The 13877-nt window shown below is 43.5% G+C and overlaps 1 protein-coding gene across 1 annotated transcript in view; it reads left to right on the plus strand.

The window, feature by feature from the left end:
* The window catches only part of CDC27 (cell division cycle 27), a 2763676-nt gene that overhangs the window by 820621 nt on the left and 1929178 nt on the right, over positions 1 to 13877 (plus strand). Inside the window, exons 11-12 of the mRNA XM_044055179.1 lie at positions 11851 to 11884; positions 12579 to 12787. Coding sequence (XP_043911114.1) covers positions 11851 to 11884; positions 12579 to 12787 — 243 coding nt within the window. The remainder of the gene's footprint in view (positions 1 to 11850; positions 11885 to 12578; positions 12788 to 13877) is intronic.

Consider the following 13877-nt stretch of genomic DNA (forward strand, 5'->3'; position numbering starts at 1 on the left):
TATATATATATATATATATATATATATATATATATATATATGTCTATTTGTCTTCTATATATAGTTATGTATAGACTCTTATTTCTGTGCATATGTGATGTAAGCATGAATGTGCTCTCTGGAGATTGGTTTGCTTGCAAACTAGATCTGAGGTAAAGGCAGAGGGGGATTGTGGGTATTAGATTGTCTCGAGCTTCTTCTCGATGCAGAGCTTGCAAGAGGCCGGCACGGAGCCGAGGATCGGCTCCGAACCCATGTGTAAGAACAAAGGGAGATGAACACTCCACATGGAACGTTATGGTAAGGACATAACTTCTATTTCTGTTGGTTCACCAAGCCATTTTAGTTAAGTTCCCCATTGGGGTTCTTCTTTACTTATCCTTTTATTGTTGCTTGTGGGGTTTCATATCATCCAAAAAGAGTAAATGCCAGTGTGGTAGACAGATTCCCAGTAAAGACTGCCACAGCCAGTGTCTTGTTGTTTAGCTTCCTTTACGACCATATGTCCTGCTGCATTTGTCAGGCTTTTGTACCTAAAACCTTTGGTAGTAGACTGTCTTCTTTGGCACTTTATTTTGAAAATCAGCGTCTTAAGCTTTTTGTGAAAGGTACTATGGATGGTACTTCACGATCTGAGGGACAGCCGCAAGTGAAGAAAGTTATTAAGCCTAGGCCGGAATCTTCTGCTGTTCAGCCTCCACCTGACGTCTCCCCTCAGGTGAGTGAATGCCCAGAGGTTTGCCTGGCTTTGCCATTGGATTCCTCTGCTGCAACTGGGTTGGAGGTCAGCGGGGATCTGACTTTAAGCAAGCCTGAGGAGGCGTTGCGGGCGTCCATTTCAGATGCTTCAGTGGAAACAATGGCTGATTATTTCTGAGGGGCCTAGTGGGTGTTACTCGGGTATTCGGCAGAGAAGTCATCCCTAATACCATCATTGAATGCCATCTGGGGTCAAAGCTTTCCAAATTTTATAAGGTGAACATCCCTTTGAAGATGAGCTAAAGATTAAACATATTATGCCTGCTCCAAAGGATCCACAGAGTAAATGGCAGGCCTTCACTTGGGGTTTTAGTGCTTTGATAGCATTGAAACCTCATCTCTTGGTCCTGTACTCCCCCAAAAAAATCCCTTGCTTGGTTCTAGGTTTGTAAGTGTTTACTAGGCTAATGAACACAAGGGCCTTTTTAAGCCTAGCCATGCATCCCAAATCTTTGACTAGTTCTGGTACCCTTGATAAGTGTAAGCAGAGGCTTGGGAGATTAAACATTTACTAGCAGCGGCCTGGGAGATGGACCATTTACAGATTGCTTGTGTCCATTGGAGACATAGGTGCCAAGCCAGGGATGAATTTCCTGTTCGCCATCCAGTTGTCGTAGTTGCACTTGAATTAGGTTAGGGAGGAACTCTGCTTCACATGGATGGGGGAGCCTGTTCCAGAGATGGAGCAGTCTCTGAGATGCATACCAGTCTTTCCAGCAGGTCCTATTTATGTCACAAGCATAATTATTTTGAATGTGTCATTCTAGTGCTGTTTTGCGGATATGCAGGGGGTCCATCAGAGTGGGGTCTGACAATGCCCTGTATGGAAGGTATAGATTTCCTCTCAACAGCCTGTAGGAGACAGAATACAGGGGTAAGGGCTTTGAGGCAGTCTGCATAGGACATTTTACTTATGCCCTGCATTCCTTTAGTGAGGAACCTCTGTGGATCTTCCATTTGTTGGATATGCCTGGGTAGGTACGTACCAAAGGGGGAATTGTACTCCAGTGATGGGTCTGATGAATGCTGAATACAGTGGAATAATGACTGACTTGGACCTAGATGTTTATAAGTTGCGCAGCATAGAATGATTTCCTCACTACTGGAGACGCATCTTTGTCAAACTATAGATTACGGTCTGTGTGACCCCAGTTACTCTCTTCAGATACCTTCTACTTCGGATTATGGATCAGAGGAAGAGGGATCTACCAGTCCTAATGCTCCCTTTGAAGAGATTTCTTTTTAGGACACTATCTCCAGGATGATTGGAGTTCCTTAAATGGGATTGTGCTCAGCTCTCTGAGGTACATAAGATACATAAGATACTTCAGTTGCTGCAGATGCATTCTCTTAGACCTTCTGCTGTTCCTCCTGTTTTGGCTGCTTTATTAGATGCATTTCCAATGCTTATAAGGCTGCAGACTCTCAGCCCTCTGCTCCTCAAGAAACTTGATAGATTTTGTAGGGTACCAATGTTTTGTGCAAATGTCCTTTGCTGACCCCGTTGTGGTATCTGTAGCCTTTGACAAGCCCTCTAAATTGCTTCCTTCTCCCAAGTTATTACCATCTGATAGATAGCAGGACCCTGGAAAGGTTAAGCAAGAAGGTTTATACCTCTGCTACCTTGACTTTTAACTGTTAATTATCAGACCAATATGTCCAGATACTTGTTAGCTCTTTCTTCGCGAGCTTGTTAGGTTATTTCTGATCTTTCAGACTCTGAGGGTAGAACTTTTGCATTTTCCTTGTTAAGGAATTCCTCACAGATGGCTCATAATTCCATCAAGTGTAGTTATGATGCAGTAGATGCTTCCTCTAGGCCTGCTGCTTTTGTGTCAGTGATGCGGTATTCTTGGCTTTGGCTTCAACTTTTGCCTGATATTAAGGCCAAGTTGATGCTCTGCTTGATAATAAGCACTTGTTTGGTGAAACGGCTGCTACTATGTTAAAGTCCTTTCATGGTAAGGGCAAGGCTTTATAGGAACTTTAACATGTTTGTTTCTCCTGTGCCTAAATGTCAAAGAAGCTACCCCAATAAGCTGGCCTTTGTTTGTAGGCCATCTCACCTTCTTCCTAAGAGCAAAAATGGTGGGGCTTCTCATGCAAAGGCTACTCAGACTTCAGTGCCTCAGAAGTCTCCTTTTCAGATCAACTAGGTGCTGTCTGACTATCCTATTCTTCCCAGCCACTTTCCTCTTTCACTTCTCCTCTCTCTTTCACTGTTTGACTACAGGTTACTCAGGATTCCTTGGTCCTGACCATTATTTGCAAGGGTTATTTCATTGTTTAGAAAGTCTTTCCTCCTTTTATGGGTATTCCTCAGCCCCTTCAGGAACATCTCACCTTTTTTCCACATGTGTTTTGGGACCGTTTGACTCAAGAGGTGCCCATGATTTTCTTCGTGTTTCACTGTTGCAGTCATCACATTTGGGTTATCTGCTTGCAGTAGCCCTCAGTCGGCCTGATTATCAAAGTCTTGGGTCCTTCGTCAGTTGCTGTCTCATCTTCCGTGACGTCAGGTAGTCAGGGGTATAAAGCATTGCAGCCGACGCCATTACATCAGTCTTTCTTGCCGTGCGGTGCCCGAAGCAGAAGCAGTTAGCAAGTGCTGGTCGGCCGACTCCTGAAACTTTTTGTTTTCGAGTTTCAGAACCGAAGTCTTCAATTAAAGCTAAGTACCCCGTTGGGGAAACTTTTTCTTACTCTAAACAGATATCAGTAATTGTATTTCTTGTGGAAAGCAAATACCCCATAAAGATTTTCAGTCATACGGTTTTGTGCCTTATTTAAACCACGAGCTATTTGTCGGTACATTTTCGCTTCTAACTATTTTGGTACTCGGTTCAATTATCCAGATATGTCTTCTGTAAGCCTGCCGACCTTCCGAAAAAACACAAAGATAAAGACAGAGACAGACCGCCCAGGTCCAAAGCTGCTGATGACACTTCTCTTAAGCTAGTCGCCAGTTCGCCGGTACTCAGTGAGGCGTTCACAGCCCCTGATACCTGCTACTTCAGATTCGGAGGCCTCTACTGAGACCCATTTGAAGTCCGGTACGCTGCGAGATGCTTCAGCTGTAGAACCTGTGGATGTCTCTACTTTGGTTGGGTCCGGAGCCGCTGTGCAGGCACGCACCGGCTTCTGAGGCTGTATTCAGGCTTACTGACTTCATATTAAACCGAAGCCATCTTCTAGGCCTAAACCTCAAACCATGCCTAGGAAACCAATGCCCAGACCGCATGGTCAGGCCTCTGTGCCTAAAAAACAAATTATAAGAATGGCTGAAGACCTTATTACTTTAATCGGGGGAAGCCAACCTTCCCCTAAGTGAGCTAGGACTGAATTTGCTTATTATACTTCTGACCAGGATTCTGAAATTTGTCTCCTCTGATGACCAGGATTTACCCTTATCTACCTATGAGGATTCTGATGCAGAGGAGTCTATTCCCTCTGCTTCTCCCTTAGAGGATTTTTCTTTTGGTGAAACCTTGCACACTCTTAGGGAGCATTTTCACTGGGAAAGCCAGGATTACTGTGCTTCTAAAGAGAGGCTTAGAGATTTCTTACTCCTGCCCCAACACAGACCTTTAGCTATCCCTTCTGTGCTGGACATTGTTGACGATGGCTTTTCGGAATTCAGCTTGGCCCCTGACTCTCTACCTCCTGCTCCCAGAAAACCTGATAGATATTACAGGGTTCCTAATTCTCACAAGTTCCTTTTTAAAAATCCTACTGTGGATCCTGAGACCATTTCACAGGGACCCAAGGGCATTAAGGCTACTACTGCCAAAAATCCTACCCTCTCTGATAGAGATTCCAGGGCCCTGGATAGATGGGGTAAGAAGGTATACACCTCTGCAACCTTGGCCATCAGGGCCTTAAATTGCCAGTTTCATATGTTAAAGCATCAGCAGCATACTAAAGGATTGCTTAAACAGAAAATGATGTTGATTCCTGATAGTGCTGAAAATAAGAATTTACAGGATTTAATGCATTCTGCTGAACAGGTTGGAAAACATACTTAGCAATGTGGTTTTGATTCACTGGAGGCGTCTTACAGGGCTGCTGTCACTGGGTCTATTACAATGCATGCTTGGCTTAAGGAGCAATCTTTGCCAGATCATGTTAAAACTAAATTGCTGGATGCTCCCTTAAATCAGGACGGCCTGTTTGGCGACAAAGCAGGAGAAGTTCTTAAAAAGATGGAGGAAAAAGCTAAATCTATGCAAACTGATAAAAGATTTTTTACAAGTGCAGCCTCCTAGATTTAGTAGGCATTGGCACTCAAAATCTTGGTCCTTTCCTGCCTCTTCCAGGCCTTCTCAGTTCAAATCCAGAACCAGCAGAACACCCAGGCTTCAGTCTCAGGGTACACACGGGACTAAGCAGTGGGGGGCTCCCACTTCCAAATCAGGGAGTAGTAAGACTTCCCCCAATGGTAAGCTGTCTCAATGACTTAAATTTAAAAACTTCCAAGCACTTCCCAACTGACTGCTCCTTTAGGGGGAAAGATTGCTCTGCAAGCAAAAAACTGGGAACTCATTACTCGGGACAAATGGGTTTTAAACATAGTTTCCCAAAGAGAACAGATTTCACTTCCACACGTTACCATCCCCAAACGGTTGGCCAGATCTACCCCCAAATCAGTGGGCAGAGGCTCAAAAACAAGTACTCTCTCTCTTAAGATTAAAGGCTTTTCAGACTGTACCAGAAGAGGAAAAGGGACAAGGTTTCTACTCTGACTTTTCCTGGTACCCAGAAAAGACAACTCATGGCGTCATATCCTGGACCTGACTATCCTATACACCTTTTTGGTGATTCCAAAATTCAAGATGCTAACTCTTCACTAGTTGCTTCCCATGATAGGCAAAGATGCTTAGTTGGCAACAATGGATTTAAAGGAAGCCTACCTGCACATCCCAGTCAGGGAATCTTGCAGAACATACCTACGCTTCAAAGCAGGCTGCATGCACTGTCAGTTCTCTGCACTGCCCTTTGGCTTTATTTACTGCGCCCAGGGTATTCACAAAGTGCCTAGCTCCAGTCATTGCATTTTGCAGGCAAAGAAATATTCAAATATACCCATACCTGGATGATTGTTTAATTCAGGCAGAAAGCCAGGACATAATTCTGAATCATCTGGCATTTGTACAAAAGGTGTTAACTTGTCTGGAGTGCACCATAAACGAAAATAAATCACACCTGGTACCCTGCCAACAAATTATATTCCTGGGAGCAAGCTTGAACACAACTTCCCAGATGGCTTTCCTCACACCAGAGAAACAAATTCATTTGACAACTTGCTTCAAAAAAGTGGCCACAAAAGCAATGCTATCTGCAAGGCAAATACTGCAAGCATTGGGGTTCATGGCCTCGTGCATTCTACTAATTCCATATGCAAGACTGCATATGAGGGAAACTACAATGGTGTCAACATTCTCAGGATGTAGAAGCAATGATTCCTGTCATACCTTGCCTACAGTTGGAATTCCTTTGGTGGGCAGAAGCCTGCCACCAAAACAAAGGACTACTATTCAGTCTACCCCCTGCCACCCAAACCCTAACAGACGCATCAGACTAAGTATGGGGGGCTCACCTGGTAGGGAAGTGCATTCGGGGCAAATGGAACCCAAGTCAAATGCACCTGCATATCAGTCAAAAAGAAATGTTAGCTGTACAGAATGCTCTGACAGCCTTCAAGGACCACATTCCTCCAGGACAATTAATGGTGAAGACTGACAACACTGTTATGTGGTACATAGACAAGCAGGGGGGTACCCATTCTTACCCCCTCTGCAGACTAGCCATGGCTCTGTGGAACACAGCCTTGAGCTACCAAGTGCATCTACAGGCTCAATTCCTGCCAGGAAAACTAAATACACTGGCAGACGAACTAAGCTGAAATCTCATGGACCCACACGAGTGGAAACTGTAACAAACAATTTTCAACATATTAATCAAAAAATGGGGGACCCCAAATATATATACCTTTTTGCCTCCCCCCAGAACTACCATTTGGACACATTCTGCACAAGGACTTCCCACAAACAAGCTTGGAAAGTGGATGCTCTGTCCTTCAGCTGGAAAAATCTATCAGTTTATGCCTTTCCTCCTCTGTCTCTCCTCTCCAAAGTACTACTAAAGATCAAACAAGACAAACAAAGGATGATGCTGATTGCACCAGATTGGCCATGCCAACATTGGTACCCCCTCTTGCGTAGTGCTTCACAGCTGGTCCCATAGCATCTACCTCAGACCCCTACCCTGTTGTCTCAGCAGGAGAGCCAGATTCTGCACCCCCAGCTTCAAACCCTGAACCTGGCAGCCTGGCTAATTACCTAATCTCTCCATTACCATCCCTCAGTAAACAAGTGTTGGATGTCATTTTGGAGGCAAGGAGGCCTAGTACTAGAAAATCTTATGCTGAAAAATGGAAAAGATTCTATGCCTGGAACCAAACTCAAGGGATGGGCCCAGCAGCACCCAATTTACCTCAAATTCTTCAATACTTAACTGAGATGCTTCACAAGGGCCTTTCCTTTTCCTCCATCAAAATTCACGCCTCGGCCATTTCAGGTCATTACAACACAGAACCACCCCTCTTTTCTCACCCACTGCTCAAGCAGTTCCTCAGAGGGGCCAAAATTTTAAGACCACCCAGGAGAGCCCCAACTCCAACCTGGGACCTTAATTTTGTATTGGAAAAACTCACTCTTCCTCCTTTTGAGCCTGCTGCAACTGCAGAGTTAAAATTCCTTTCTTGGAAAACAACTTTCCTTTTAGCAATCACTTCAGCAAGAAGGGTGTCTGAATTACAGGCCCATATGGCAGTGGAGCCTTTCATCATCTTTCATGCAGACAGGGTGACCCTTAGGACCAATCCCTCTTTCATGACCAAGGTGGTATCCAGTGTGGCTATTAATTAGTCCATTCATTTGCCAACCTTCTTTTCTAATTCACAGAACAAAGGGGAACGGATACTGCACTCCTTAGATGTGCACAGTCCACTTTGATTCTACTTGGACAGGACTAAACCTCTAAGGAAATCTGAACTGCTGCTGGTCGCATTTGCTGCAGGGGCAGAGGGGAAGGCTATTTCAAAGCAAACCATTTCTAAATGGATAGGCCATTGCATTCATTTCTGTTATAAGCACCATGGAAAACCTATCCCACAGGGGATTAGATCCCATTCAACCAGGGCTGCATCTACTTTTACAGCCCTTCTCAGAGGTGTCCCTACCAGAGACATCCTAGAAGCTGCTCCCTGGAGTTCTGTACATACTTTCACCAAGCATTACCATTTGCCAATTTTCTCTAATGCCAGAGCTGGCTTTGCCACTGCAGTCTTGCAGGGCCTTGTAGCTGGTCCTAATGCTATCTAACTTCCTCCTCCCATCCTTAGCTTTGGGAATCTACCCAAATGTGATGTGAAACATGAAGAACATAGTACAGTTGTGTGCACTTACCATAAATGTAGATGTTCGAGTGTATTCACTGTTTCAGTCCTGGTTACCCTCCCTCCAGTCCCCTGACTTCTTTTGGCTATACCTCTATTCTCCTTTACTATACTTAAAAGCTTTTTGGTGTATTTGCTTTTTTTGTTGGAGGTATAACCTTGTGTATATGTATATGTATATATATATATATATATATATATATATATATATCTATATGGATCACCTTCAGATGCCCGAAGCAAACCGACACACAAATCACCGACACCAAAAGACCTACAACAAAAAATACCGACAACGCAAAACACCGAATACCATTACACCAACACACACTACACGTAAACAACACAGTACACTACATAACATATCCACTATCCCTAACCCAAACCCTAACCCTAAGGTCCGACACTACCGCACACTTACCCTACCTGCACCCTAACCCTAACTCACTTAACCCACCCCTAACCCCAAGGTCCGACACTACCGCACACTCACCCTACCTGCACCCTAACCCTAACTCACTTAACCCACCCCTAAACCCACATTCCCTCACTATCGCACACACACCCTACCTGCACCCTAACCCTAACTCACTTAACCCACCCCTAAACCCACAGTCCCTCACTATCGCACACTTACCTGTCCGCTCCCTAACACTAAATCCCTCACTCTATCGCACACTTACCGAGTCCGTCGGGTTCTCACCTTGTCGGTCATCTGCGTTGTCGGTGTTTTCGACCCGTCGGATTCCATGTCGGTGAAATGCGATTTCGGGCATCTGAAGGTGATCCATCTATATATATATATATATATATATATATATATATATATATATATATATATATATATATATTTATTTAATTGCTTCCCATTAAGGGGGGCATCTGACATCTGGGGCAAGTAAAACTGATGTAATGGCATCTGCTTCATGCTTTATACCCCTGACTACCTGATGTCATGGAAGATGAGACAGCAACCGACGCAGGACCCAAGACTTTGATAATCAGGCCGACTGAGAGCTACTGCAAGAAGATAACCCAAATGTGAAGACTGCAACAGTGAATACACTCGAAAATCTACATTTATGGTGTGTGTACACAACTGTACTTTCCAAAAGGGAAGGTGTTTTACTCCAGGATGGTTCTGGTACCCAGAAAAGACTTGCAGACCTATTCTAGACCTCTCTCTCTCATCTAAACACTTTTCTGAAGGTGTCCTCCTTTTGAATGTTGTCCCTTCAGACTTGGTTTCCTCTTTAACTTACTCAGGCTTATATGGTGTCTCTGGGTCTCAAGGATGCTTATCTCCATATCCCGATCCATCCCTTTTTCAGGTAGTTTTTACGTTTCTCTGCTACTTCTAGCATTTTTAGTTCTCTGCTTTGCCCTTTGGCCTTTCTGCTGCCCCAAGAGTATTCAGCAGTTGTCTGCAGGATTGAGGGGATCCAGTATTTCCTTACTTAGACAACCTCCTGTTTCAGGCTTTCTGTCCAAAGATCCTGTTGAATTCCAAAATCTTCATTTTGCCATTTTCCCCTCTGCAAAGCCTGGGGTTCACAAACTTCAAAAAGTCTCTCCTGACTACTACTCAGGACTGTGTTTTTCTGGGGTGCAGAATCCAGATGGTGCCTATGCTGGCATCCCTGTCCCCTCCCAAGGCCTTGACACACTAATTTCCTTCTTTCAAATTCTTCTTCCTCTGGCTTCTGTTTCAGATAGGGAGTTTGAGAGCTCTGAGATTCATGGCATCCACCATACCTGTGTTCCCTCTGGCCAAACTCTACATGAGAAAGTTTCAGTGGTTTCTGAAGTCTGTTTGGCATCCACGTGCACATCGCCTACAATTTGTAATTCCTCTCCTACCTTGTCTCAAGAAGGAACTTCACCGGTGGATCTAGCAGCTTTCTAAATCCGGAGCTCCCTTTTCATCCTGCTCTTTCCCCTTAAGAGCTTTTCACAGATACTTCAGATTTGGGATGGGGAGGAGCTTTTTTTTGCTAAAGTTATAGGGAGTGTGGTCACCTATTCAACACAAAGAGCATATCAATATCGGAGATATCTTCTGCTGGTACTTCAGGCTTTTCATCTTTTTTTTCTCCCCAGGACCTCTGAAGGTATTTACAAGACAGTACCACTGAAGTGGTATACTGCAGTGGTTGTGCTGCAGTAGCGTTGTCGCCTCATAGCAAGACGTTGTCCCGTTCGATTCTCAGCTAGAGCGTCTTCTGTGTGGAGGCATACGTGAATGGGGCGTGCCTTCGTTGAAGGTTGTGCATCAGGGCTGGTAACCCGGTACGTAAAAATCCACTACCAATCATTAGCCGACCGGAGTTCCGCTGTGGCGACCCCTAACCGGGAAAAGCCGAAAGACACAAACAAACCACAGTGAAGTGGTATATAAATATATGGGGGGGGGGTTCTTATCTTTGCCAGTCGGCACTCCAGGTGTGGTGTCTTGCTGTCCAATATCATTTGACTCTTTGGGCAGTTTTCTTTTCCTCAAGCCAAAACATTGTGGCAGACGCTGTCCATATGTCCTTAACTCAATCCCGTGAATGGATGCTTCACAGGGATGTGTTTCTGGACATTGTCCACCAGTGAGTACTCCTCAAATAGATGTATTTGCCTCCCCCTGAATAGACAACTTCTTCGTGCCAGAGTCCCAGGTCCGTCCTCTGGTGTGGAAGGTGGACGCCCTCTCTTTTTCTTGGAAGGGGATGTTTCTTCATGCTTTCCCCTCCCCTTCCACTCATTCCAAAAGTCCTGTTCAGAATTCAACAGGATGCTGCTCCCAGAATCTTGTTGGTGACTCCCTTTTAGCTGATATAGCATTGGTTCCCTCTTCTGCATTTAGCCAAGGGCAATCATCACAAGTTACCTCACAGAGTGGGAATTGCTCAATGCTGGGTTGGCTTATTCTTCTGTTAAAGTGCACTTATCAGCTATCTTTGCTTGTCTGCCTTTATCTCCTCTTTTAGCTTCTAGATTTGCAGCTAAACAATTCCTTAAAGGCATCATTTATATTAGGCCTCCCCTATGTGATCTTAATTTTTTTTTGGAAAAATTGACTCGCACTCCTTTTGAGCCTGCAGCTTCAGCTTCCTTGCAACGTTACTCTTTTAAGACAGTACTTTTGTTAGCCCTTACTTCTGCTAGACAGGTGTCTGAGCTTCAAGCCCTTATGGCTTGTCCTCCTTTTTTTGTTTCATAAGAACAGGGTGTCCTTGTGTACTAATCCTCCTTTTATGCCCAAGGTGGTGAATGAGTTGTTCCTGAATCAGTCTATTAATTGGCCCACTTTTTCCCTTCCCCACAATCTGCCAGTGAGAAGGTGCTGCACATGTTAGATGTGCATAGACAACTCAGATTTTATTTGGCTAAGATTGACTATTAGGAAATCTGATATGCTCTGTTTCTTTTCAGCCTAGGTCCTTAGGATTAGTTGTATTAAAGCAAACTATTTCTTGCATCTCTAAAGCTATTTCTTTGTTCCTTTTGTGGTAAGAGTCTTCCTTATTCTGTTAAGGCTCATTTTACTAGGGCTGTGGCTTCTTCTGGTATTTTTTTTCAAGGCTTTGGATACAAACTCTGTTCTTGAGGCAGCTATCTGGACTTGTCTTGCATCTTTACCAAGCAAGTACAATTTGGATGGAATCTCCAGAACTAGAGCTGGTTTTGCTAGGGCCATCCATGGCTTCCTAGAGGGCTCTGCTGGTCCTTCCAAGTTTCTTCCTGAGCTTTGGCACTCTTCCTAATGTTATGAATAGTGCAACAGTGAAATGGAAGGACATGGTGTAAAATCTTGCTGTTAACAGTAGTTGTCCTTCTCACTGTTCCAGTATTCACTCCCTCCACCCCCTGGTCCATTTCTCTTCTGGATGTACTGATTACTTTTTCTTTTCCTTGGACTGGCGTTCCTACTGGAGCTCTCCTTTCCGAGGATCGTATGTCCGGATGTCACCTTTATGCCGTAAGCTACTAGCATACATGTGACGTATGGCGTACCTTAAAGCATAGTAAAGGGTTTGCTATACTTGCCAGATGTTGTGCCGCCCTTGGCAGGAGATCCCTAATGTTATAATTGCTACAACATTGAAGAGGAGGACATCTACCAATATGGTAAAATTTTACCTTGTGTCTCAAGTAATTCCCGAATTTCAAGTCGCATAATTTTGGAGATCTTTTCCAGAGTGCACATGTTTAACAACTTTTGAAAAGCACCCAAGTAGCATGAAACCAAAATCACTTGTCTGATATACTGCAACACCTTTCTCTATTCTTGATGCTGTGATGTTATTGTTTTTAATATTTTAACATCTATGCTTTAATTTTTCAGCATGTAACACTTTTCCTCCCTTTTTTTCAGGAGTTGAATAGGTTGAATCTTGAATCTTCCAATCCCAGATACTCAAACACAGATTCCTCTGTATCTTATATAGATTCAGCTGTGATATCACCAGATACCATTTCTATTGGTTCTGGAACTGCAGTGCTTTCTAAGCAGATCCAGAACAAGCCTAAAAGTGGGAGATGTTTACTAGGTGGCCAAGCTTCTCATAGCCCGCTAACACCAAGGTAAAGTTTCCAAAAAGATGTCTGTGGAAAACAGTTGTCTTCATTTGCTACTAGAATTTAATATTAGAATCACGTTTGCCAATATATAATTTTCCTACTATATAAAATGTGTGTAAGCATGTTGGCTGACATTTATGGACATATCACTGGGTGTTGTACTTTATTCTGTACTGATGCTGCGTCTTTGAGAGTGAAGTTGGCTTTTGACAGGATGACCTGTTGTAAAATAAGTCTAATTACGTGCCTATTCCTTTTAGTTGGGATAGGCATCGTGGTACCATTGAATGGGTTGCTCCAGAGGAGAGGTCTTAGTGGTAGTGCTGATCAGGAGCAACAGAAGTCTCAGGATTTTACATTTCTTCCATTTTGACTACTGTTGAAATCTGTTTTTTTTTTTTTCAGTTGAACTTAAAATTTTTTTAATTGTAGATGTAGAATTTGCACTTCCTGATAATATCCAGTATGTAAACTGACATGACCGCCTGTATCTCTTCCTCATTAAATCATTTTGCCATAGAAAATGCACTGAAAATTGAAGAATGGAAGAAAATGCAGTAATCAATGGTAATTTAAGGGAAGTAAGAGGTGCTGTCTTTAAGAAGTTAAATGTTTTGCTGGAACAAAGTTTTGTCAGCAGGCATTGATATTTGTGGTTGCACTTGACACATTTTAGGTAAACCTGTTGAGAGAGGTGCCCAGTAACAAACTTAGAAACAAATAACCTCTTTCTGTAGACGTACTTTAGCAGCACTAATACATTTCTTAGACATAATATTTCACTTGTTGCATTGAACTTATAAGATGGAATTTGTAGGATGTTATGTAGTCCAATCTCGCCTACATTCTTACCCATGGGCTCCGGCTCGGCCATACTTTTTTAGCTCAAAGTCTTTCTATTGGCTGGGCTAAGATGGTATCCCATGCTGCACTGTTCTCTTTCCCCAGATCTCGTTTGCCGCTTGTGTAGCTCGGACATGGTCTTGCTCTTGGCTGTGGCTAAGTACCCTTTTTCTTCTTATATCAGAGAAGTTTTTTGCAAAAAAACTATTTTAATAGCTATTGTGTGTGTTGTTGTCTGTATTGTGGAAAA

Source organism: Protopterus annectens, chromosome 13.part0 (genome assembly GCF_019279795.1).
Source record: "Protopterus annectens isolate FY-2018-M chromosome 13.part0, PAN1.0, whole genome shotgun sequence".
NCBI classification, from domain to species: domain Eukaryota; kingdom Metazoa; phylum Chordata; order Ceratodontiformes; family Protopteridae; genus Protopterus; species Protopterus annectens.